The following is a 25,867-nucleotide window of genomic DNA, read 5'->3' as shown; positions in this document are numbered from 1 at the left end:
TCCTCTTCATGTAGGAGTATAGAGCGCTATTAAGTAGGAAACCATCTCCACAGCGCTGAGGAGCGTTGTCACCTCGAATTCTAGACCAACATTTGAAAAGGGCGTAACAGCCAAAATTTATTCCTTCTGATTCCTCGTCCACATATATAGCTATATATGTAGACGAAGAATCAGAAGGAATAAATTTTGGCTGTTACGCCCTTTTCAAATGTTGGTCTAGAATTCAGAAATAAGACAACACCTTCCGACGATAGTTTATTTTCTCTAAAGTTTTTCCAACGGACTTTACTTAGTTCCAAGATTTAAACCTTCATGCGCCGCATCTCGCTGGCAAGTTGTGCTAATATAGTTCCCTATGTAAGGGTAAAACATTCCACATCTGTTTCTATAAGGACAGTACACAGCACGTACACTACACTAGTACGAAGTACGCAACTCTTAACTGGCGATCAATTATCATCGGGTGACCAGGGGCAACCGGGGCAACGTGAGATTAGAACTTGTAAAATCCAGACCTCTGTTGAACACACAGTAGAAGCATGAGTACTAGAACGCTAGGGGCGCTGTAGTCATTTAAGTTATTTTAATAATTTGTTTGAAAAAGCTTCAATTTGTCAATATTTATGCTTCATGTTGTAGTGCATGTTTGATTTCATCACCAACATCGATTTGACACTTGTAGTACCGGTACTTTGGCTGCCAGGTCGAAATAACCTAGGTGTTAATCACGTGAACAGGAACGACATTAGTGCTGTCCAATGAGCAGCTCGAAGTAGCTCGAAGTTGTTCCTGTCACGCTCATGCCCGTTTGTTGACAAAAAAGAACTAGCAGGACGGGAACAACTTCGAGCTACTTCGAGCTGCTCATTGGACAGCACTATTAGCAATCTCATACTTTTGAATCAACTGAACACACCTTCCCAGATGTTAATTCACCATGTTGCCCGACACGTTGGTGTAAACAAATAAAGAAATATTCTTTGCTTGCTGTCTTGCTATAATAAAAGTTATTCGAGCTACGGAAGTGTCTGACATCTAAATGGTATATAATTTAATAATACATGGTCTACTATGTTCTGATATCTTCAATCTCGGGTTGCTAGCACTCTTTCATGCGCAATTATTTATTTAGTAGCCACCTAGAGCCTGGTGCCATTGGTGGGGTCAATCTGGCTAACCGCACGTAGAGATGTCGTAAAATCTTGATTAATCGATTACTCTCGATTCTTGTCGATTATAGAATCGATTAATCATTTAGTAGAAATCGATTGTCACAACGATGAATCGATTATCCGAAGTAATCGACATCCTTATGATGTTGTAAAATCCAGATTAATCGATTAGTAACTAATCGATTTCCTTCGATTCTTCTCGATTATTGAATCGAATAATCATTGAGTAGTAATCGATTCAAAATTAATTGATTATCACAATGATGAATCGATTAATCGAAGTAATCGATTAATTTGCGACATCTCTAACCGAACGCTATGACGCTAGTGTTAATTTACCAACATGCGAAAATCTAGTGTTTTGTTAAAAAACTTTTCAATACAAAACATGTTTCAGCACGCGTACTGTTAGTGAGGAGCTGACACACACGTGTGTCTATAAATTATCAAAACTATTTATTGGTATGGTACTTAATATAAGGAAATTTATTTGCATCAAAAAGCAAGTGAAGAGGAATTCTCTCTCACTTTTCATCATTGAAAATTGATCTGGTCTGTCATTGTATCGTTATTAACCAAGCAGAAGAAAATAACTCAATAATACCCAATTCTGCTATTAATATCCTACACTGTTAGCAACTTACACGTAAAAAATAGCCTTATATGTTATGGAAAAAAAACATTCGAAAATACTTACACTCTTCATTATTCCACCTAATGAATGATCCCATATTAAAGAGCTAATAACATTCATAAGTTAATGAAAAGTATATGTTTTGGAATGTATGTGACTAATGCGATGTATAAGTTTTTTCTTATACATATCATTTAGCCCCTGCTTTGGCAAAAAAGAATTAGAAATCTAATTCTTAAATAACATTAATTTTTTTTACGTGTAGTGTGCATACAGTGACCTACATAACAAAAAGCCCTGTTGCCGTTTTTCATTCAAAATGGTCAACTTTGGAGATCTAGATCTCGATTGCGTGTGAGCCAATTTTGCTGAAAATTTGACCAGAGCTCAGATATAACTTAAATTTTACCACACCTGAGTTTCGACCATATTGAAACATAGGGTAAAAGATTATAATATCTTGAAAACTACTACTCTTAGTGTACAAGTATATTCCGCAAACTTGTTTGTACTGCCAAAATACAGGTTTTGCTGAATAATCAGTTTACAACCAAAATTATTTCACACGCAATCGAGATCTAGATCTTCAAAGTTGACCATTTTGTATGAAAAAAGGCGAGTGGGCTTTTTATTATGCCGGTCACTGTATATGTGCATACATATAATAATTAAAACCCAAAAAAATACTTCAGGCATAACACTGCAATGCCAAACGTATAGCAATTGATCTTTTCCTGTGACAATGTATCTCGTTTTATTGTCTCAGACGACTTGTTGCCTTATTTAAGGTCAACTTTCCTAAATAACCCATATTTTTGAAGCCTCTAACTATCTTAAAAATCGAAATCAATAACCGAAAAATTGCAACACTTGTAAACCGGCCTAAAAAATTTACCCGATGTTTGTTCAAAATCGGGCGAATACTAAGCCAATCTTATAAAACAACACTTCTCAGGTACTTATTCAAAAGGACGTATGAAATTTTGTAAACAAAGATTCATACGTCGATTTGTCCAATCTGATGGTACTCCCACGCAAACCAACACCACCAACAGGTAGCCGAAGCCCTCCCCCACCTGTCGGAGGTGATGGTTTGCGTGGGTGTGCCATCAGAGGAAGGAAATCGACGTTTGAATCTTTGTTTACAAAATCACATACGTCCTTTTGAATAAGTACCCGAGACTTTTCGATTTTTTTGATAAAAATTTTAAAAATTCTTAAGGTCGTAAAAAAATATGGGTTCTTAGGGAGAATTGATCTTTAATAAAATTAATAATCGATTGAGCGAATGAAGAATCTTAACGGGAAAGGTCAATGATTATTTGTTTTGTATTAAAATATCTGTGCATATTATGCCTATGATATTTTGCATACTATATTAAGCATTTTAATTTCATACCAACTGCTATTATCGTGGTCGTCACTTCTGCCCGGGTATGGCCGAAGTAGTACTGTTTCGACACAATAACAAAAGGTTTTAAAAACTATTACATCGAACTTTTATCGTAGAATAAAGCAGCCATGAGTATGATATATTATACGCAAAAGCTGTGTCAAGGCACCGTCTAACCTAAGTCAATTTCATACTTTGTCTTTTTAGAACTAATCGTTTAACATGCCTGTAGGCAAGAAAAGCGTCCAGGGATCTAACAACTCAACGACCTTAACCAAACAAACTCCGTCTGTGGCTAACAACTCAAAAAGTAATCTCATTAATGCGCCAGCCCAGCGTAATGATGCCCTGGAAAGTCTAACTAAAGAACAATTGAAGGCCGAATGTCGGAAGCGCGGAAGGAAGACCACTGGGAATAAGGCGGAATTGGTATTTATGCTTTCAGTATATGTAGATGCTGCTCACTACGAGATTTTTTTTCAAAGTTTTGTATTTTGTGTGTGTTTGCTTTGGTAAAATCATATGATTGCTTATTGTTTGTAGCGTTTACAATTAGTTTTCTTTTTATTATTTCGCTTCATGCAGTTTTTCCAAACATTATTTGCTTATTCAACAAAAATGCATATTAGTCTGCTTGATTAGAATTATTGTACTAACTACTTCTATATACGGTGTAATATAACCAATCATTCAGGGAATCAAGTTAAACAAGGTGTTGATCTATTTTAGTCAAAGAAATGGTTTGTAATTTCATCAAAGTTTGCTCACTAGTAGGATCGGAAGCTTTTCTTTCTTCAGCTAATTTTTGTTTTCAATTTTGTATGTAGTTTTGTATACCGTAGTTTCTTAGTAGCATTATTCGTTATTTCGCTTAAGCCAGATATTGACATTTCTTTTCTAGTGATTTCAAGACGTCACATGTCTTGAAGGCGAATTAAACCTCACTTGAATTAACTTTTACCGTCAAAAAATTTGTGTCGTTTTATTGTTTTAGTCGATTCTTTGACTTATTTGAGATCAACTTTCCCAAAGAATTCGTATTTTTTTAATCCTCTAACTATATTAAAATCGAAAACAAAACATGAATAAGTGCTGCACGTACGTGCCGACCGGAAAAATTGGATTGGTGTTGGTTCAAGATCGGGCAAATGTTAGTCTAAACTTGGAAAACAGCACTTTTTTGATTTTTTGCCTTTCTTGTATACAAAGTATTTTAACTTAAAAATAGTTAGAGGCGTCAAAATCCGTTCGTTCGGAAAGATGACCTTAAATAAATTAAAGAAATGGTTGAGCAAAAGACAATTAAAAGAATAATAATAATGTTTAACGTTTGGCAAGCCAATTGATTTATTTGATTTGTTTGAGTATATTTGCCCCTAACCTCGAGCCAGCAATATAGGCCCAGCTTGTTGTTTGGTATTTGGTATTTCCTTATGATTTTCAATTGGAAACAATATTAATAGAACATAAGGACATTCTGTGGTGGAACGGCAAACAAAAGGTGCACACAACTAAAGGCAATGCACTAACTAATATATTACTATATACAATTATTCACAGTACAATTCGCTGATTACGCACATAATAAACAATCCTTTGAATGAGAACCATTTTACATGGGTTTCGAAAAACACAGAAAAATAGCTTAGGTAATAAGTGTACGACCCTTAAGTGTCGATTGTTACGTGCACACTAAGCAAGGACTTCGCTGTTCGGTAATTATTTTTACAGTTTTAGTTCGGTAAATTAAGATTTCACCACAGACAAACAGACATAACACTCGCCAATTTTTCATCGTTCACTGATTTACTGGGCAATTCACATAATCATTAGTTGGCGAACCGATCACTCGTGTCGCGCGCATCGAATTTGCTCTAGCTTTACGTTTGCTCAATATCGCCATCTGGTTCGTGATTTGCCCAACTGACGGAAATCATCATATGTCGTTAGTGTTTGAACGACGATAAATTTGATGAGGGAATGTTCAATGTGTTATGTCTGTTTGTCTGTGATTTTACTGAGATAATTGTAAAACTACTGTCAAAATTGATATTTTTACCGATGACTCAGTAAATGGAAACGAATATTACTGAACACCGTGAAGAAATTACTGATTTTTTCGGCAATTCATATGTTTATCGGCTTTACGGTAATTAAATACTGGTACGGGCCAGGCCATCTGCGAGTTGTGGCGCCTGCCTAGGATGTGGTGGGGTTTGACAGTGGGCCCTGTTAAACCTCTATAAAAAGCTGCATGAATCCGCAAGTAGGCTCCGCCAAAGCGACCGTGTGCCGCTCAAAGCGCACAAGCCCAAGTCCTGGTGTTAGGTGGGATGCTAAACAGCCCTGACACGACGGCCCTCCGACGAGACAGGAGGTTTGCGCAGGCCCAATAAGCCGCCTAAGATAATACGACTCGATGCAATCGGCAACGACCTAAGCGACGAATAAAGGATCACGATTGGAAGCTTGGAACATGAAACTGGAAGTCGCTAGGCTTCGCAGGTTGCAACATGATAATCTACGATGAATTACAACCCCGCAACTTCGACGTCGTAGCGCTGCAGGAAATCTGCTGGACAGGACAGAAAGTGTGGAAAAGCGGGCATCGAGCGGCTACCTTCTACCAAAGCTGTGGCACCACTAACGAGCTGGGAACCGGCTTCATAGTGCTGGGAAAGATGCGCCAACGCGTGATTGGGTGGCAGCCAATCAACGCAAGGATGTGCAAGCTGAGGATAAAGGCCGTTTCTTCAACTATAGCATCATCAACGTGCACTGCCCACACGAAGGGAGATCCGACGACGAGAAAGAAGCGTTCTATGCGCAGCTGGAGCAGACATACGATGGATGCCCACTGCGGGACGTCAAAATCGTCATCGGTGACATGAACGCTCAGGTAGGAAGGGAGGAAATGTATAGACCGGTCATCGGACCGGATAGTCTGCATACCGTATCGAACGACAACGGCCAACGATGCATAAACTTTGCACGAAAACCAAATCGACCACGTTCTAATCGACGGTAAATTCTTCTCCGACATCACGAACGTACGCACTTACCGCAGTGCGAATATTGAATCCGACCACTACCTCGTCGCAGTATGTCTGCGCTCAAAACTCTCGACGGTGATCAACACGCGTCGGAGTCGTCCGCCGCGGCTAAACATTGGGCGGCTACAAGACGGTAGACTAGCCCAAGACTACGCGCAGCAGCTGGAAGTGGCACTCCCAACGGAAGAGCAGCTAGGCGCAGCATCTCTTGAAGATGGCTGGAGAGATATTCGATCCGCCATTGGAAGCACCGCAACCGCTGCACTAGGCACGGTGGCTCCGGATCAGAGAAACGACTGGTATGACGGCGAATGTGAGCAGTTAGTCGAGGAGAAGAATGCAGCATGGGCGAGATTGCTGCAACACCGCACGAGGGCGAACGAGGCACGATACAAACGGGCGCGGAACAGACAAAACTCGATTTTCCGGAGGAAAAAGCGCCAGCAGGAAGATCGAGACCGTGAAGAGACGGATGAACTGTACCGCGCTAATAACGCACGAAAGTTTTATGAGAAGTTGAACCGTTCACGTAAGGGCCACGTGTCACAGCCCGATATGTGTAAGGACATAAACGCAGGGTGGCCACCGAACCGGGAAAAACGGGAAAAGCGGGAAAAAGACGGGAAATTGAAGTCACCGGGAAAAAAAGCGGGAAAAACCGGGAATTCAGAACATGAACCGGGAAAAAATAAATTTTTGACAACTTACATTCAAAATTCTTCAAAGTTTTTAATGAAGCTGATATAAATGGAAAGATTTACTGAGTTATTTGATTTTAGTATATAATATGTGAGGTATAAAAAATAAATAGTTTTTTTCCAGATCCATTTGCCTCTAGATCATTTTGATTCCAATTTCGAGTAATCGGCTTTTTGACTGACTTGCGATATTTTGTACGTATGGGTACATTTGTTGTATGATATCCTCAGTCATGGGGTTGAGATATCCTTTAGTATAGGACCTAAACGATTTGTGATTAATTAAATCTTTTAAACAAAAACTTGGGCAAAAATATGAGTAATTTACCATATATCATAAATATTATAAGACATTGTGGTGTGCACTACCAACATAAAAGCATAGAATCGAATATCGAAATATTCATTTTTTCAAATGAATGTTTTCATCTTTAAGTTATTCTTTAGATGTCCAAGTTTGCCTTTGTATGTACTTCTGTTATTTGTAATATCCAATCGAAAACAAAAATGAATATGGTAAATAATATATATGTTAACACATGTTCAAGAGTTGTTTGGAATTATATTTGAAAATTCTACAAATCATTGAAAATGGTAATTTTTTAATACTTCGTGAATATGTCTGTAATATTCTAAAGAGTGAAATATCTTTAATTTAGTATTTTTTCGTAGGTGGTACAAGCCAAGACTATTGTATGAAAGTAGCATTACTTTCATCCATTATCACAGATATTGATTTGGGACTAATCTCATAGATGAAAGCAATGCACTCTCCAATAGAAGAGATCTATCCTAGCCACGTTGGCTAGGATGGCTAGTTGGACATCTATTTAAGAAAGATGCAGAGAACTCTATGACCTGTCATAGGTGCCACGGGAGGATTTGGAATTGTTAGTGTGGAAGGATTTAACAGTAGGAATTGTTTTGGTAGAACGTAAAACACAGAAAGAACTAATATAGAAATACAAAGTAGGAAAGGGACGAGTCTGGAATTGAACCTACGACCTCCTGCTTATAAGGCGAAGCGTTAGTCACTAGACCACCGAACTCATCATAGTTTAGTATATTTTTCCACAACTAACCTAATATAATAGAATGTTATGATGGTGAAAAGGATACTCTAAGATAGTTTTCTAATTTGTTACACGGGGAATAATGAATAGGTTTCATAGCTTAGAGCATTTCAATATACTAATATTGAATGGGAACTTTCAAAGTTTTCAATAAAAAAAATCCAAGATTTACTTTCTAGACATTAATTCTAGAAATTAAAAAAGTAAAATTGAATAATTACGAATCGAATGTTTTGATTGCCTAAAATGTGTATAAATCTTTTTTAGAAAACTGAATCATTATTTTGGTCGGAAACGAAGATTGTCTTCGGGTTAAATCTTTGTTCAAATTAGTTAATTGATAATTTAAGTATAAAAGGTATAAAAACTCTTACCCTGATTTTTTTCAAGTTAAATTAAAACCGGGAAAATTTGACAAAAAATACCGGGAAAAGCGGGAAAAAACCGGGAATTTGAAAATCGAGTTTCAGTGGCCACCCTGTAAACGGGAACCTTCTTACGAACGAGCGTGAGGTGATCCAAAGGTGGCGGCAGCACTACGAAGAGCACCTGAATGGCGATATGGCAGACAACGGTGGTGGTATGGTAATAAACCTAGGAGCACGTGCGCAGGACATGCGACTTCCGTCTCCGAATCTCCAGGAAATCCAGGAGGAGATCGGCCGGCTGAAAACAACAAAGCCCCTGGAGTTGACCAACTACCAGGAGAGCTGTTTAAACACGGTGGTGAAGCACTGGCTAGAGCGCTGCACTGGGTGATTACCAAGGTTTGGGAGGATGAGGTTCTGCCACAGGAGTGGATGGAAGGTGTCGTGTGTCCCATCTACAAAAAGGGCGATAAGCTGGATTGTAGCAACTACCGCGCAATCACATTGCTGAACGCCGCCTACAAGGTACTCTCCCAAATTTTATGCCGTCGACTAACACCAATTGCAAGAGAGTTCGTGGGGCAGTACCAGGCGGGATTTATGGGTGAACGCTCTACCACAGACCAGGTGTTCGCCATACGTCAGGTATTGCAGAAATGCCGCGAATACAACGTACTAGGGATCCTATATTAAGAGATGTGCGAATACTTTTCCAGACGATTTAGCAACGCTGTTACTTTTGTAAACAAACGCTGCCAGCACTTGCCATGGCGCAAAATGTTGGAGCTCGAACATGACTTTGCGCATAATGGCATTTTCAGATTTCGTTATCTAACGTCCAACAGTGCATTATCACTAAAAGAAAAGTGCAATACAAATGAACAAAGTACCATGCATAAACTAGACTACTTCAACTAGACTGCCAATGTAAAACAAATTGTTTATTCGACAAAACTTTTCGTAAAATCTTTTTCATTACAATCGCAATACCTTTCAATCCGCAAAAATAACAATGTTCATTTGGCTCAGATTCTGACAGCTCTCAATGCTCGATTGGCTCAAGATGGCCGCTTTCGCATATCTCTGAATGTAGGATCCCTACAACGTACCCACACATCATTTATTTATCGACTTCAAAGCCGCATATGATACAATCGATCGGGACCAGCTATGGCAGCTAATGCACGAAAACGGATTTCCGGATAAACTGATACGGTTGATCAAGGCGACGATGGATCGGGTGATGTGCGTAGTTCGAGTTTCAGGGCATTCTCGAGTCCCTTCGAAACCCGTAGAGGGTTACGGCAAGGTGATGGTCTTTCGTGTCTGCTATTCAACATCGCTTTGGAGGAGTAATACGAAGGGCAGGGATTGACACGAGTGGTACGATTTTCACGAAGTCCGTCCAGTTATTTGGCTTCGCCGACGACATTGATATCATGGCACGTAACTTTGAGAGGATGGAGGAAGCCTACATCAGACTGAAAAGCGAAGCTAAACGGATTGGACTAGTCATCAACACGTCGAAGACAAAGTACATGATAGGAAGAGGCTCAAGAGAGGTCAATGTGAGCCACCCACCACGAGTTTCTATCGGTGGTGACGAAATCGAGGTGGTTGAAGAATTCGTGTACTTGGGCTCACTGGTGACCGCCGATAACGATACCAGCAGAGAAATTCGGAGACGCATAGTGGCTGGAAATCGTACGTACTTTGGACTCCGCAAGACGCTCCGATCGAATAGAGTTCGCCGCCGTACCAAACTGACTATCTACAAAACGCTTATAAGACCGGTAGTTCTCTACGGACACGAGACCTGGACGATGCTCGTGGAGGACCAACGCGCACTGGGAGTTTTCGAAAGGAAAGTGTTGCGTACCATCTATGGTGGGGTGCAGATGGCGGACGGTACGTGGAGGAGGCGAATGAACCACGAGTTGCATCAGCTGTTGGGAGAACCATCCATCGTTCACACCGCAAAAATCGGAAGACTGCGGTGGGCCGGGCACGTAGCCAGAATGTCGGACAGTAATCCGGTGAAAATGATTCTCGACAACGATCCGACGGGAACAAGAAGGCGAGGTGCACAGCGGGTAAGGTGGATCGATCAGGTGGAGGACGACTTGCGGACCCTCCGCAGACTGCGTGGTTGGCGAAGTGCAGCCTTGAACCGAGCTGAATGGAGAAGTCTTTTATGTGCAGCACAGGCCACTCCGGCCTTAGTCTGATGATAAATAAATAAACGGGCAGTAAAAAATATAACTTTACCGAACATTCCATCAAATATGTTTAAAAAAATTACCGGAGACAACTGTTAACAAACAATTGAGACTAAATAGAAAACAAACAGGCGCCATTTGCATTTATCTTTGATTCGCGATTTTGCTTCATGGTGGTTTCGTTTGAGTTAACAAATTCAAAGTTTTTAGTTTTTTATCATTTGCTTCAATGTCGTGTGCTGTCGTAATAAGCATAGCGGTCTCATATCGTTTTATACGATGGAATTCTTTTGTTTTGCTGCCGATATTGACAAGTTATTTTGCCCAAACGAGTTATTTCGCTATTGGACTTCATTTATTCTTGCCGTGAAGTCCACTGATGAATAATTTTGTTAACCGTCATTATAGCAAGAACACCATCGCACAAAAATTACATGGGATAAATGTGCTTGAGACGGCAATTGAAAATTTAAATAGTTAATTAAACTGATACCAAGATGGAGAAAAAACCTTTCAGGATTTATGAAATGTTTCCGTCACTTTGCGTGGAAACAAATGAGGCAGCCAAATGTAACAAAAATATCAAGAATAAGAATACATACTTCCAATTGATGTTTGGAGAGCAAAAATTAACATATAAATTCTAAAATATTGCAATGCATTTTTTGTCTTCTTTCTTACATTCTTTTCTCTTTTCTAAAAAATATGTTTTGTTCTATTTTACTGACGAACGAATGCAATTTTACCGAAAGAAATGTTAACGTTTTACCGACATCCTGTAATTTTACTGACATATCCGGTGGTTAAATTACTGAACACGTCGTCAATTTTTTTGCCGAACAAACTGCAATTTTTGACAGTTCAGGTTAATTTTTGTTCACTGAGCGTTCGGTAATCCGAAACATTACCGGGCTCATTACCGAACGTTCAGCTGTTTGAAAACCCGGTAAAATTTTACCGACTCCAGTAATCTGAGTTTACTGTGTGGTGCTCTAGCAAAAGCGAGCCTACTGGACCAGGTAGGAAGCAGGTACATAGACTAGGTACCAAGCATGTGTGTGTGCAAAAAGTCTAGCTCAATTTTTTTCTACTTAGGCTTAACCGATTTACTCGCAACAAGTTGCATTCGACGATGAATCTTGTCCTATTGTTTCCAGTTTCCTAATGGTCGGATCGGACTATGGGCTTAGAAGTTATGGCCAAAATTCTACTTATTGTCTAGCTCACTATTTTGGCACTTAGACTTCACCAATTTGCTTGCAACAAGTTGAATTCTCAAAATCCTGTCCCATTGTTCCTATTCCTATTGGAAATTGGCCGAATCGGATTATAGGCTCAGAAGTTATGGTCAAAATACATTTTGTCATGCCAAAAACGGCCGCGTAATAATTTCCCACTCATTTCTTTTAAATTAATCCTTTACCGATTTGCTCGATTGTATTCGACGCGGAATCATTTCCCATTGTTTCCTGTTGATATCTGGTTTTTTGTTCAAGTGAGTTGAACAAAGTTGTAGACGTTTTCGCGTTCAATTCGAGTGACTTGTTCAATTTATTTATTTAATTGTTTTTTGTTAAATATCTTGGCTGTGCACATGCACAGCACATGTTTCGGAATGGACAAATTGATATGAAATTTGCGAAAAAGAATCCACGTGGCTTGGAAGGACTCGAACCCTCAACCTCCTACTCTCTAGATAGGCGAGAAGACCCTTACACAACAAGACTACTTAAAGGTCACGTTTGCGGAAAAGCCATCAAAATCCGAGTACCAACCTCCACCGCGGTTAGCTCTTTTTTTTGCAAATTGAATATTTTTCGGATGCTTGATTTGTCCAATCTTCACATGTGCTTTACTGTTGTTCTATCAACAGTCAAGCGAGCCCACTTTGTTTATTATTCGAGAGCATCACACTCTATGCCCCAACAACGTATAGAGTACAAATCAATCACACTCTGCTGTGCCAAACGCTTGTCAAGCCAATTTATTTATTTATTAACAATTATTATGTAGCAACATAAATAATCACATATTGATTTTCAATGCTTATGCTACTATGCAACGTGTAAAACCAATAACTACATACTGAATAAGATATTTAGATTCCGCTTAAATAAAGAAAAACTTCTTTCGCACCTTTGATTTTTTTCCAATTTTTTATAGCTCGTAGCCGGAAGGAGCCTTTTAAACTGTTTGTGAAACATCTAGGAACGATACGTACGAACCTCGCGAAGAACGAGTATATCTGAAAAAATCTCGAAGATAAATTGGAGGATTGTTAATAATTTTGAATGTTTGGATACAGATTCTGAACTTTAAATGATTTGTAAAATCACTTCCAAGAATAGCCTTTCTATAATTAGATAAATGATCAAACTTTTTCAGATTAAACGCATATCGTGTAACAGCGTTGAATACTTGGTTTAGTTTTTTCGTATTTTTCTTAATAACAAGGCCAAACAAAATATCACCATAATCAAAAGAGACCTGACTAGTTGAATCCGGATATGTTGGGGAGTACAACGTCTCAATAATACAATCATTATAAATTTCACTGCAAACGGCATTAACCTGAGATGACCAGTTCAAGTTAATATCCATCATAAAACCAAGATTTTTGACAACATTAGAATATTCAATTGTATCGTTCCCCACTCTAATTGATGGTACGTTTGACAAAACGGCACGTTTTGTGTGAAAAATATTCGTTTGGGGTTTTCCTCCGTTATATTTTAACTTGTTACACAATTGCTTATGATCAATAGAATAGAATGCTTTACTGAAATCAAGAAGAACCAGTAAAGTAACCATCTTCTTGTCTAACGCTTCTTTTATGTCGCTTTCTATTTTAATAAGAGCGGTCACGGTGCTGCATGTTTTCCTATATCCAGACTGGAATGGATATATAACAGATTATTGTGTGTCAAGTAGTCATTCAGTTGCTGAGAGAGTAGTGATTTGAATATTTTTGAAAGGGCACAAAAATACTTATCGGACGAAAGTCTCTTTCAGTAACAGGGTGGTCAATCTTATCTATTGGAATTACTTTTGCGATTTTCCAATCAAGTGGAAAATCTTAGGAAGTGATACAACAATTAAAGATATCCCGAATGTATGAGAGAGTAACACTTTAAGACACTTTTAAAACTTGTAGTGGAATTTATGTAATTGTTGCCAACAGCATCACAAGAAGAATTAACAATCTCAGTAAGTATTTCATCATTTGTAACACACCTAAATGAGAAATTCGGATGTGTTTCAACATCATCATTTTGATTGAATGAAAGTGTAGTGTAATGAGCAACAAAGAATGAGTTCAGAGTATCATCGTTTACATCCCCTCCAACCATACGAGTGTTTTTTTGCTTTAAGCCCAATCGTTTAATGTTCTTCCAAAGTTGCTTAGCGGGAAGGTCAGCACTTAACTGTGAGGTGAAATATTAACGTTTTGTACAATTGACCTCTCGGTTTGACAAGTTGGACAAGCTGTGACAAGTTGGATGAGTTGGAATCAGTTTAATCCAGTTAAATGATCAATTAGTTTTAACGTCTTGTTAGAGTTCTCCATCATCAAATTGATGTTGAAATCGTCTGTATCAGAATATTGGGTTCTATAGAGAAAATATCAGAAACAATGCAGAAAATTGTATCTAGTTTAGCAACTAGACGACTCGACAGACTAAGTTTGCCTGTTTTAATTTGATAAACAAGTATTCAATTTCGCTTTCATTTCCAGATTTAGTGATAACAGAGAATTTGAGATTTTTCCTCACATAAAAGGCGACTCCACCCCTCTTGATTTTTTACTATTATCGCGATCAGATCAAATAATTTTGTAACCCTCAAGTTCAACTGATATGCTCGTATTTGAAGGTTTGAGCCAGGTTTCTACAACAAATAGAACATCATAAACCCACCCTGATACGGACCTTTTAACTCATTGGTGCTGTATTTCTGCATTACTTCAGGGAGATGCTAAGCGACTACACTGGGGTAGCCTTTTCGTGGTTTGTATTTGGCTATTTCTATCTTTAGGGGTATTCACTTAACCTTCTGTCTGTGTGTAAAAAACTTACGTTGCGTTGTGTGTGCTCTGGGGTCAAATTACTCCCAAATTGAAATTGCTATAACTTGCTGGCTTGGCCAATTTTGGATTTTTTGGGCTGTTTCAAAAGATAATTTAATCATATTCCTAATTATTTTTTTCCGTCACAAGGCATTCCATTCCCACCAGACGAACTTTGTTAAAGACGTCATCTTTACAAATTTCAAATTTATGCGATAATAATATATACAATGTGGAAAATTCCACATATCAGAATATCTTGAGTAGTCTAAAATAACGAATTAAAATATACCACCGCCTAGCAGCCAAGTTCTAAGCAGGGATGCCAGATTTGAAAAACATGTCTTCAATTTGAAGACATTTGAATCTCTGTGAAGACATTTATTTTATGGAGACATTTTGAAGACTTTTTAAAATATTTGAAGACTTACCTGCTTATTTAAAAATACTTGAAGACAATCAATAAGTCAGCGAATAGAAAATATAATTCGATTACTAACTTATGAATTTTGCGACTTCTAAATGCAGATAATATAAATATTACAAAAGTTATACATAATAGACTAATGCCTCGGGCTTAGTCGGTTGATAAGGTTGATAACTGCAACGCATTTTAGACTTTGTTAAGAAAATTATTTTGAGCTTTTTAGTGGAATGTCTTCACTTGTCATAAGACGAGTTTGTACAATCCCATTTAATTCCACCACTTGATTGTACCTTGACAGATACGTATTTCGACCTTACTGTTGAGGTCGAAATACGTATCAGTCAAGGTACAATCAAGTGATGGAGTTAAATGGGATGGCACAAACTCGTCTTATGACAAGTGCATTAGACGTCAAACTTACTTTTTTTTAGTTATGTGCTGGTTAAAAAAATTCCCGATGGCAGCATTTGTTTAAATTTTTCTTGGTAGCAGTGGCGTTTTCGACGTGTTTGTTAAAAAGGTGTTTCGATCATTGTATCAGAACGCAATGACTAGAGATGGGCAAAACGGATCACTTTGATGAACGGCTCAGATCTGGGTCATTCATTCTAATGATCCGGATCTTTCAACCGGATCCGATCCTTAGAACAAAAAGGAAGGAGAATGCAAAAAAAGTGAAACCTTCGTCATTCTGTCTTTCACTTTTGAATCGTACTGACAATAACTTTAATCTTTCTTGTTTACAAGCGTATCGATTACAAAAAATGAACTTTTTATTTCATTATTTCCTAACAAATGGTCAAATAATTTGCTGATCTGGTGAACCGGATCTTTTAAAAAATGATCCACGAATCATTAACTCACTTTAGAGATCCGGATCATTTGACCGGTTCCTGATCTGAGCGCCCATCTCTGAGACCGATCTAATTTATTTCAAACGGCAAAAAAGATAGAGTTCTATTATGACTTTTTGGGCTAGATCCATTTTTTTTTAAATTTCTTTATAATTCATCTGATCTTTTCGGTATTTCGAGAATAAGAATAAATTTTGAAGAACTCGATGAATGTTCTCTGAATTTTAAAAATAATTTTCAGTGAAAATTCGTTTTAAAAAATTAATTCGTGTAAAATAAAAAAATTAACCATGAAAATTCTGAGGAATTTCTCATGAAAATTCAAGAGAATTGAAATTGAAAATTCTTTTCAAATTATCTTGGAAATATATAATAATTTCAGAATGGGCAAATAAAGGAATTCCCCCAAAATTGAAACGGGAAATTCATCTTTATTTGCGGGAAAATCATCTGAACTCCCATAAAGAATTCATTTTCATTCCCACAAGAAATTTGTCTATGTTTTCGTGGGATGTACTCCGGATTTGTATTTGAATGCCTCTTCGGATTTTCCATGTACCACATTTTTACGGAATGTTCTAAATTTCCACAAGAAATTATTTTCATTTTTTTCAGAAAATTTCCTTAGAAAATTTTTACGAATGTCGACAGAATAGCCACGGTAAATTATTTTTAATTTGTACAGGAGAATCTTTTGAAAAATAATCAGAGGAATTTCATAAACAAATCCGCCAGAGTTTTTATTAAAGACTCAGTAGAAAGTTCAGGGTAAACTCGTTACACTTTCTTGTTGAATTCTTCCTTGAATTCCTTTGGTATTTTTTCAAAAATATCTTTGGGCACTCTGCCAGTATTTTAACTGGGAATCCCTCTAAGAATTTCTCCAGTAAATCCATCTCTGAAATTCCACATGAAGCTCCTCCAGGAATTCGTCCAGCAATTCCTTCACAGATTTTTCAGAAAATTTCTCCAGAATTTCCTTTGAAAGTACCTCTAGGAGCTCCCCCATAAGTTCATCCAGAATTTTTCCGTAGGATCCTCCAAGAGTTCCGTCGGAAAGTCCTCCAGTCGTTCCTTCAGAAATTCCTTAGTTTGTTTTTCATGACTTTCTGCAGCCTTTCTTCCAGGAATTCCCCTCGAAGCTCCTGCAGGCATTCGTAGGAAAATTCCTCCAAGAATCATTTCTGAAGTTTCTCCAGGAATTCTTCTTGATGGTGCTCCAATTATGTTGCCGAAAGTCTCTCAATAATACCTCTGGAATTATACTCTGGAATGTCTCTGTTATTTCCTCCAGGAATTCTTTCGGAAATTTCTGCAGCAATACCTCAGGAAGTTCTTCCAAAGAGTTATCCAAAAGTTCCTCCTGAAGTTTCTTCAGGAACTCCACTGCAAACCCTTTCAGTTATTGCTTAAGAAAATCATCCAGGAATTCTTCAGGAAAATCCTTCAGTAATTCCTCCCGAAAATCCCTCCGGAATTCCTCCTACAATTCCTCCGGAAGTTCCATTAGCATTTCATCCGGAAGTTCCTTCAGAAATTTATCTGGAAGTTCCTTCAGAAAATCTTTTGGATGTTCCAACAGCAATTCCTCCGGAAATCCCTTCAGGAGTTCCTTAAGAAATCTCCGATAAATCTATCAGGGATTTATCCAGAAGTTTCTCCAGAAATTCTTCCGGAAATTTCTTCAGAAAATCTTGTAGAAGTTAAAGAAGTCTTTAAAAATAAATTCAGAAGAATTCCACAAGGAAATTCAGTTAGAAAAATCCGTTGGAATTATATTTGAAGACTCATTAGAAAATCCAAGGGAAAGTCATTGCCCTTACTCATGAAGATTTAAAAGAGTATTCTTTTGGATTCTAACAATTTGAGTGTTAAAAAATAAACGATACATAAAACAAGGAGATGAATGAAGTTACAAACCTATTGGATTTTGAATTTTTTTACTGATAATCGTAATTTTGATATTGAAGACATTTGAAGACATTTTTACTCGACTGTGAAGACATTCGAAAATATCCACTGGCATCCCTGGTTCTAAGCTAATTAATGCCTCATGTCAAAGCACACGCCTTCCTGCATAACCTTTTCGAAAAGGTGCAGTTCAAAATGGGTAGTATTTTCAGATATAAGTAAAATAAGCATAAACAATCACTGTTTTTGTACCTTTTTCACGAAACCCCTTCCTGCGAGGTACCCGCCCACCTATAGGTTCAATTTGGTTACGACCTGAAATATGATTAAATTATCTTTCGAAACAACCCAAAAAATCTCAAATTGGCCAATTAAAAAAAAAGTTACATCAATTTCAATTTGGGGTCAATATGACCCCAGAGCAGTACTGAGATTTTCATTTTCATTGAGAGAAGTCACGCGATATTTACATTCTATCCTCTCATGCTTTCAAAGAAACCAAAAACAATGAAAGGAATGCCGCTACATTTTCCCGAATTTTTATTTCATGAAAGCGCATCAAACTACTGTAAATAAGCTGTTTCTTCTTCAATAATGTTACTTCTAACTCGAAAACAAGGAACAATATAATCATTTTATCGACTAGTCATCGTTATTTGAACAGATCTATCAAAACTATTTAGAAATTTGGATTTCAAAACGAAGCCACATTCCCATCATGACTGCTTGTGATGTGACAGGTGACCGAGGACCCGTTACATTTTCATTTGGTCTCTTGAAAATGAAAATTCAACTGTTTTCGCTTGCACATGACGATCACGAAAACTAGCAGGTGACTGCCCCAGAGCACAGACAACGTAAGTTTTTTTTTTTTGAAAAAAGTACATTGTAGCGCTTATTTTCAAGATTTTTTAAGCGAATTTGCACCAAGGGGACATATCTCGGCGAGTTTTACCAAACTACCAAAAATTCGGGGAATCGATTGAAAACTAAAAAAAGGCAGCCTTCCAAAGCACAATGGTTCGAGGGCATCCAAAACCTCAAAAATCGAAACTCGTATTTCGGTCGGAATCATATTTTTCTTATTTTATAGAATACTTAAATGGCTCAAATACAAAATTTGATGAAGTTCTTTTGAGTTATGACTTTTTTGCATAATTATCAATTGAACATGACTGTTTTATTTCCAATTAAAAATGCTGTTTGGCCAGGCGTTTAGATTAGCATTGTACAGCTTCAATTACATCGCTAAACCCAATATTATTTCAAGACTGCATTATCAGGGTCTTGAATATGTCTTTGTAAAATATAGGTGACAGAATTCAACTTAAGTTAGTTTTATCTACAAATTTAAATAAAATACTCACATTTTTTTGATTAAAGTACTTCAAAAGTATAAGCACCGATGAGTGCCCGTAATGATTATGAGCTTAAAGCAATAGCTTGCTATTAATCACTATTTTGTTTTGCGAAAAGTTGCGATAAGCTGTTTTAAACGTTTTAGTTTGAAATGTGCATAGTATTTTTTGGTCTGTTTCTAACTGAAACCTTACAAATACGTATTTTTTGTTTACAATAACCTTAAAAATGCCTTTTTCTTATTATTAAATTGAAGTGTCTTACTTCCAAAATCTTCTCATGGCATCCGAGAATCTACCAATTTTATTTTTTTTTAATTGTTTGGATTTTGTTTATGTCTATTAATCCGAAATACGTAATCATGCTGAAAACTTTTCTAAAGCATATGAAAACTCTTAGTATTGGATATTAGCATGGTTCATCACTTTGCCATAAAAATGTTTATATCTATTAAGAGTTTCAAATTCTAATGTTTGAGCTCGAGCTAAACTGTAGCACACTATTTTTGCCATCAATAGACTATGTTAGTACTGAGATTTGAACTAAAACGCAGAACTTTCTCATATTTGTGAAAATAATTATTCTGCTCATAATTATAGAATAGACAGATTTCTTTAAATGAGCAAAAAAATGACTCCTGTTACGAGTCAAGATTATAAAGGATAAAAATATAAGTACACAGTTACAACAATATTATAGCTGGCATGACATAGACCGTCGAATCAAATGAATTGGGGTTTATTTTCCATGTCGAAACAACTATTTGAACAAGGAGAACAGATGAATAAAGCAACCGCGATTCCATCAATTAATCACACACTACTACTATATTTGAATTTCTTGATCCCCTTTGCTTGAACGAAAACATTTGCTATTTCAATAGTCATTCAAATGTTTGAGCTAATTTGATTGTAATTTAACAGAGCACAAGTTTTAATGATGTATTCTTGACCTTTTAAAATATATTATTACGTTGTGAACAAAATAAATTTAACCGGAGACGAGCCAGCCTCGGGCTAAAAGTCTCCTTAATAAAGACACAAAAAAAAAAAAAAAATTTAACAAGCAAATAGATCGTCTTTTGTCTTGTCTTGTCTTGTCTTAGCAATCAATTCTTTTGAAAAGAAAATTATTTAGAACTTTTTTGTGGAATATCTTCACTTATCATAAGACGAATTAGTACTATCCCATTTTTTTATGGAGGGATGAAGGCAAATCTGCATACAGACACCTGAAATTATCACTCAGGGAGTGGGGTTGGCGCGGAAGGCAGAAGGCCAGCCCGCCGGACCCACTAAACCCACCCGAGCAACAGAAGGTTACTTGAGTTACCCTCTCTACTAATACCCTGGTTCCCCCAGGAACTGCCTCCCAGCATTACTTCTGGGGGAATGTACTCGCTCATTCACGCTCACACAGGTACTCATCCCGTATGAGTCTTACTTGGGTGCTCTCTCTAACACACCCTGACACTCTTTCTGACGCACCATATGAGTCTTACTTGGATGCTCACCACTGACATACCATGTGAGTCTAACTTGGGTGCTCACCCTTTACGCACCATGTGAGACTAACTTGGATGCTCACCCTACCACCTGATTCACGCTCTAGCACACAAATCTGAGCCTTATTTGGGTGCTCACTCTAGCACACCCTGCCACTCCTCCTGACACACGCTCTGACACACCATGTGGGACTTACTTAGGTTCTCACTTCTGACATGCCATGCGAGTCTGACTTGGGTGCTCGCCCTTAACATACCATGTGAGTCTGACTTGGGTGCTCACCTCTAACATGCCACGCGAGGCTGACTTGGATGCTCACTCTACTCACCTCTGCCATGCCTCGAGGTGTCGATAGCGATAGGTACCAATAACCTCCTACCTCGACATATGCAGTCTAACTAATACCTATGCGGTCACTCTTCTGCCATGCCTCGTGGTGGCGACTGCGGTTGCCACCCACTGCGACACTCTTACCTCGACATGTGCAAACCTCTCATTCATTTCCCCGCGCTCAGCCTGTTTTCGCTCTAACTAACCAATCACAAGTTAGTCATGCTTGTCGACTGCTGCTCGGCGAGTGGTTGCAGTCGAAACTGCGTTACACTTCTCTACCGCTTGGCACATCCTCTGGATAAGGGTATCCGGAGTTGTGTCCCGACCACAGACGTCTAGCATAGCTTTTCTTTCGACGTCGAAACGAGGACATACGAACAGTATGTGCTCTGCAGTTTCGTCAACACCTGGGCCTTCAGGGGCAGACGGGGCTCTCCGCGTGCCCAAATCTGTGGAGGTACTGCCGGAAGCAGCCATGGCCTGACAGGAATTGTGTCAGATGGAAGTGAACTTCCCCATGGGGTCTCTCCACCCAGCTCGATATGTTAGGTATCAGCCGGTGGGTCCACCTACCTTTAGAAGAAGAGTTATCCCACTCGCGCTGCCATCTGACAACCGAAGTCACCCTGATGCGTTCACGGGCTTCTCTAGTGCCACGTAGCTCGAAACACTCCTCGTCTTCCCGGATGACCAGCCCGACTGGCATCATACTCGCTATCGTGCGATACCGTGCGGTAGGCCAATATCACTCTGAGACACATTAAGCGGTACGTGCTCTCCAGCTTCCGCAGGTAACTGGTTACCCCCAGAGCTCTCGCCCAGGACGGGCCGCCGTACCTAAGAATAGATACGGCAACGCCTGCCAGTAGCCTACGTCTACTGGCACACACCTTGGAACTGTTGGACATCATCCTCGATAATGCCGCAACAGCAGTCGAAGCCCTCTTGCACGCGTAGTCGACATGGCTGGCGAAGGTCAGCTTGTCGTCTATTACGACCCCAAGGAGCTTCAAACTCCGCTTTGATGCGATCGCGACTTCACCCACGTGAATCACTGCATGTTGAACCGACTTGCGGTTGTTGACGATAACCACCTCCGTCTTATGTTGAGCGAGCTACAGGCCTCTAGCGCTCATCCAATCCTCCACCGTGCTGATCGCGTGTGCTGCGGTCAGTTCCACCTCGGGAATTGACTCCCCGTAGACCTCCAAGGTTACGTCATCTGCGAAACCGATTATCAGAACCCCGTCATACATAAGGTTCCATAGTACCGGGCCTAGTATTGAACCTTGCGGAACTCCTGCGGTAATAGGTACGCTTCTCTGACCGGCATCGGTCTCGCATAATAGTACACGGTTCTGGAAATAGCTTTCCAAAATACCTACTGGTTTTATAACTAGCTATCCACTAATTATTACTTGCTGACTGCTGCTGAATTGCGCTACGCGTTCCTGGAGTAATTTTTCCTAAGCATCCTCTGGAAATACTTCAGGATCTCCTCCATAAATTCCCCCGAGGATTCTTTCAGATATCCGTTTTATATTCTCCTGAAGTTCCCCCGAAAACTCACCCGTAAATTAAAAAACAAAACTTTTATAAGAAATTCCATCAACTTCCTTCAGGAATTCGAGAAATCTTCCTTCAAGAATTACTAATGAAAATTCTTCCAGGAGAAATTGCATGATAAATTTTGAAAGATTTCGTCGAGAAATAAAATATTCCGGAATTTCTCCGGTGGTCAGTCACAACATGATTTAGTTTCTACAGTTTCTACATAGATGAATTCCTGCCGAACCAATAACTTCATGCTACTATTCGCGCATATACGTTAGCACCAGGATGCTGACAGGGGTAATTGATCGTTTTGAAATCCATTTTATTATGACTCTCTATCTATAGAATGCTATGTGGTTTCAATCTGATCGCTTATCAGATAAGAACGTTTAAAACAGTGCAATAATCGCGTTGTTACAATGTACCTACGTTGCTAATAAAAATGTTCCATTTGTCTTCATATCATTAGAGAAAGAGCTCAGAATTCCTTTTTGTCACTTTTCTTTTCAACAACAAATATCAATACATTCGGCCCTGTAAAAACATCAAAACGCTGAAATTGAAGTCACGCAGCTTAGTTTTCTTTCCATATTGTATTGTACCTAGAACAAAACAAATGAATAAAGTACAGAATTAAAATTAATAATTGCTCTCTTCAATAGTTGCAGAGACTGGGATACAACAAAATGCAGCGTCCTATCGCAGAGCAACAGCATAGGACGGAGACTGAACCCAATGGTGCAATGTTTAAATCACCTCCAAAGACGAACACGAATCAAATGAAGACAAATAGTTTAGTATTATGGAAATCTCCTATTCTAACAATTAAGTACGCTGTTCTGGAAATAATTTCATTGCTGCAATGTTACGGAAAACGGTACGTGAATGGACTCTCTCCTCTTCTATCTGAACTATCATATTTGGTTTGATTTTTTTAGGTTGATCCAACGACGGAAACTGATGATAGCATTAGTCACATTACTAGTAGTCATTACAACACTTTGCCTCGTTCCTGGTAGTCATCAGCAAATCATCCAGCTAGTGAAATCAAAGGGTTTATTCATCATTTACTGGACAGGCCTCGGCGTGCTTTCATCTGTGGGTCTTGGTACAGGACTACACACATTCTTACTTTACCTAGGACCACATATTGCAAGCGTAACTTTAGCTGCTTATGAATGCAACTCTCTCGATTTTCCTGAACCTCCCTATCCAAATGAGTAAGTATTACATTGTCCTTAGCAACATTTTTTTAATGTTTAATTTAGTCTGTTAGTCGTCTTTAAACTAATGGCTGGTTACCTACCCGCCGCTGTTTAACACACTGAACTCAATACATCAACAATCTAATTGTTACAAATATGCGATCTACTTTTAACATAAAACACAATACAATACACTGGTGAAAATAAGTACAAAGACAACCTCGACTGCCATACAATATAGCCATGTTGTTGAAAATCTCGATTCATAGCGATTTGATTGGGCTGATTTTTTGCCAGCAGCACTCACCATTTTTTTTTTTAATCAAAGTTACTTTTATGCATAATCTTATTTGTACGCGATTCTGTTGGAGATAATTATAAAGACAGATTTGTTGTGTGGAGTCCCACATAGAAAAGTGGTGTCTTTATAATTATTTCCAGATTCCGAGGTCAAAATCAAGAGAGATGTACACAGTGCATTGTGAAATTTAAGCCAGATCGAATCGCTACGAATCGAGATTGTAATCCCCAAACATGATGAAAATGTCTTTATACTTATTTCCGGCGGCATATGCTTTTCCTCCTTATAGAATCGTGTGTCCTGAAGAGGAATCGATTTCAATGGCGTACCCAACTATGTGGTCCATCATGTCTAAGGTTCGTTTCGAGGCATTCCTATGGGGCGTCGGTACTGCTCTCGGTGAGCTGCCTCCATATTTCATGGCTAAAGCCTCTAGGCTCTCGGGAGCCGATCACGAAGATTTCGACGACATCAAAGAGCTAGAAGACCGAAAAAAGCATGGCGATAAACTTAACCTGTTCGAGCGTGGAAAACTAGCAATGGAAAAGTTTGTCGAAAAAGTTGGATTTTTCGGGATTCTTCTATGTGCCAGTGTAGGTTATTGTGCCCTAAACTTGTAACACGAAATAAACCATTAAACTCCGTTACAGATTCCCAACCCTCTGTTTGATCTTGCTGGAATCACCTGCGGTCACTTCCTGGTGCCATTCTGGACGTTCTTTGGAGCTACGTTGATTGGAAAAGCCATTGTCAAAATGCACATACAGAAAATTTTTGTGATCATTGCATTCAACGAAAACCTAGTGGACAAAGCGGTAGATTTTATGGCTATAGTACCCGTAATAGGAAAGAAGCTCCAAGAACCATTCAAAACATTCCTTCAAAACCAAAAGGATAGACTACACAGAGGAACAGCCAAAGTAGCACATGGTTCATCCAATGTTATTCAAAATCTATTTGAATATTTTGTTATCTTAATGGTCTTATTCTTCGTATCTTCTATTATTAACTCCCTTGCTCAAAGCTATCAAAAGAAGCTACAAAGTCAAAAGAAAAACAAAAAGTCATAAGTAAGTAAACAGTTCTAGTACATAATTTATGTAGATAATGTAAATACGCGAAAAGTATCCCAAATAAACGTTACTTTGGTTTTACTGCTTGTATTGATCCCATTTCTTTTTTTTTGTCCTCGTGCCTAGGTCGTACCTATTCTACCACTGGTGTATACTGAAAAGTTAATATGCTCGCGCTCCACAAACAAATTTCTGATTAGATGTTTGGGGCCGTCCAGAAACCACGTGGTTATATATAGGGGAAGGGGGTGGGGGTTGTTGGAAAATTACTACGGTAAGCCACATGGGGGGAGGGGGTTAGCTCTCGAACCACGTGGTTTTTTTTACACGAATAACTTTTGGTGAATACAAATCAATAAATCAATGAACGCAATGCGCATTTTAGGGTAGATGCCCACGCAGCTCAGCGTTAAAAGACGCAGGCGTGCATTGAAAAAAATTGGTAAAGCAGCGTCGCCGCGCCAATTGTTCATAAAAATTTGTTCCATTTGCTTGATTAATTCTCGAGTTATAAAGAAAGTAATGTTTGATTTGTTTGGAAGCCCCTCTTTCCAAAGCGGGGAGGGGTATCGAACCCCGGCTCCAAAAACCTCTTCATACAAACTTTCACGCCGATCGGTTCAGTAGTTTCCGAGTCTATGAGGTTCAAACAGAAAGAAACTCATGTTT

The 25,867-nt window shown here is 38.6% G+C and overlaps 1 protein-coding gene across 5 annotated transcripts in view; it reads left to right on the top strand.

Annotated features, from left to right (window-relative positions):
* LOC134211649 (vacuole membrane protein 1) overlaps positions 1-25,292 on the top strand; it is a 41,664-nt gene extending 16,372 nt beyond the window's left edge. For 2 of the 5 annotated variants that reach the window (XM_062688740.1, XM_062688739.1), the window contains exons 2-5: positions 23,282-23,496; positions 23,558-23,839; positions 24,415-24,718; positions 24,776-25,292. In XM_062688740.1, coding sequence (XP_062544724.1) covers positions 23,306-23,496; positions 23,558-23,839; positions 24,415-24,718; positions 24,776-25,195 — 1,197 coding nt within the window. In that variant the 5' untranslated portion in view covers positions 23,282-23,305 and the 3' untranslated portion in view covers positions 25,196-25,292. Of the gene's footprint in view, positions 1-3,406; positions 3,629-23,098; positions 23,218-23,281; positions 23,497-23,557; positions 23,840-24,414; positions 24,719-24,775 lie in introns of those variants that run through there. The other 3 variants (XM_062688738.1, XM_062688742.1, XM_062688741.1) reach the window with 3 other exon arrangements.
* Positions 25,293-25,867: the final 575 nt, after the last annotated feature.

This window comes from Armigeres subalbatus, chromosome 2 (genome assembly GCF_024139115.2).
Source record: "Armigeres subalbatus isolate Guangzhou_Male chromosome 2, GZ_Asu_2, whole genome shotgun sequence".
Classification (NCBI taxonomy): domain Eukaryota; kingdom Metazoa; phylum Arthropoda; class Insecta; order Diptera; family Culicidae; genus Armigeres; species Armigeres subalbatus.
Note: the sequence above shows the minus strand (reverse complement) of the source record. Positions and strands in the feature narration are given on the sequence as shown.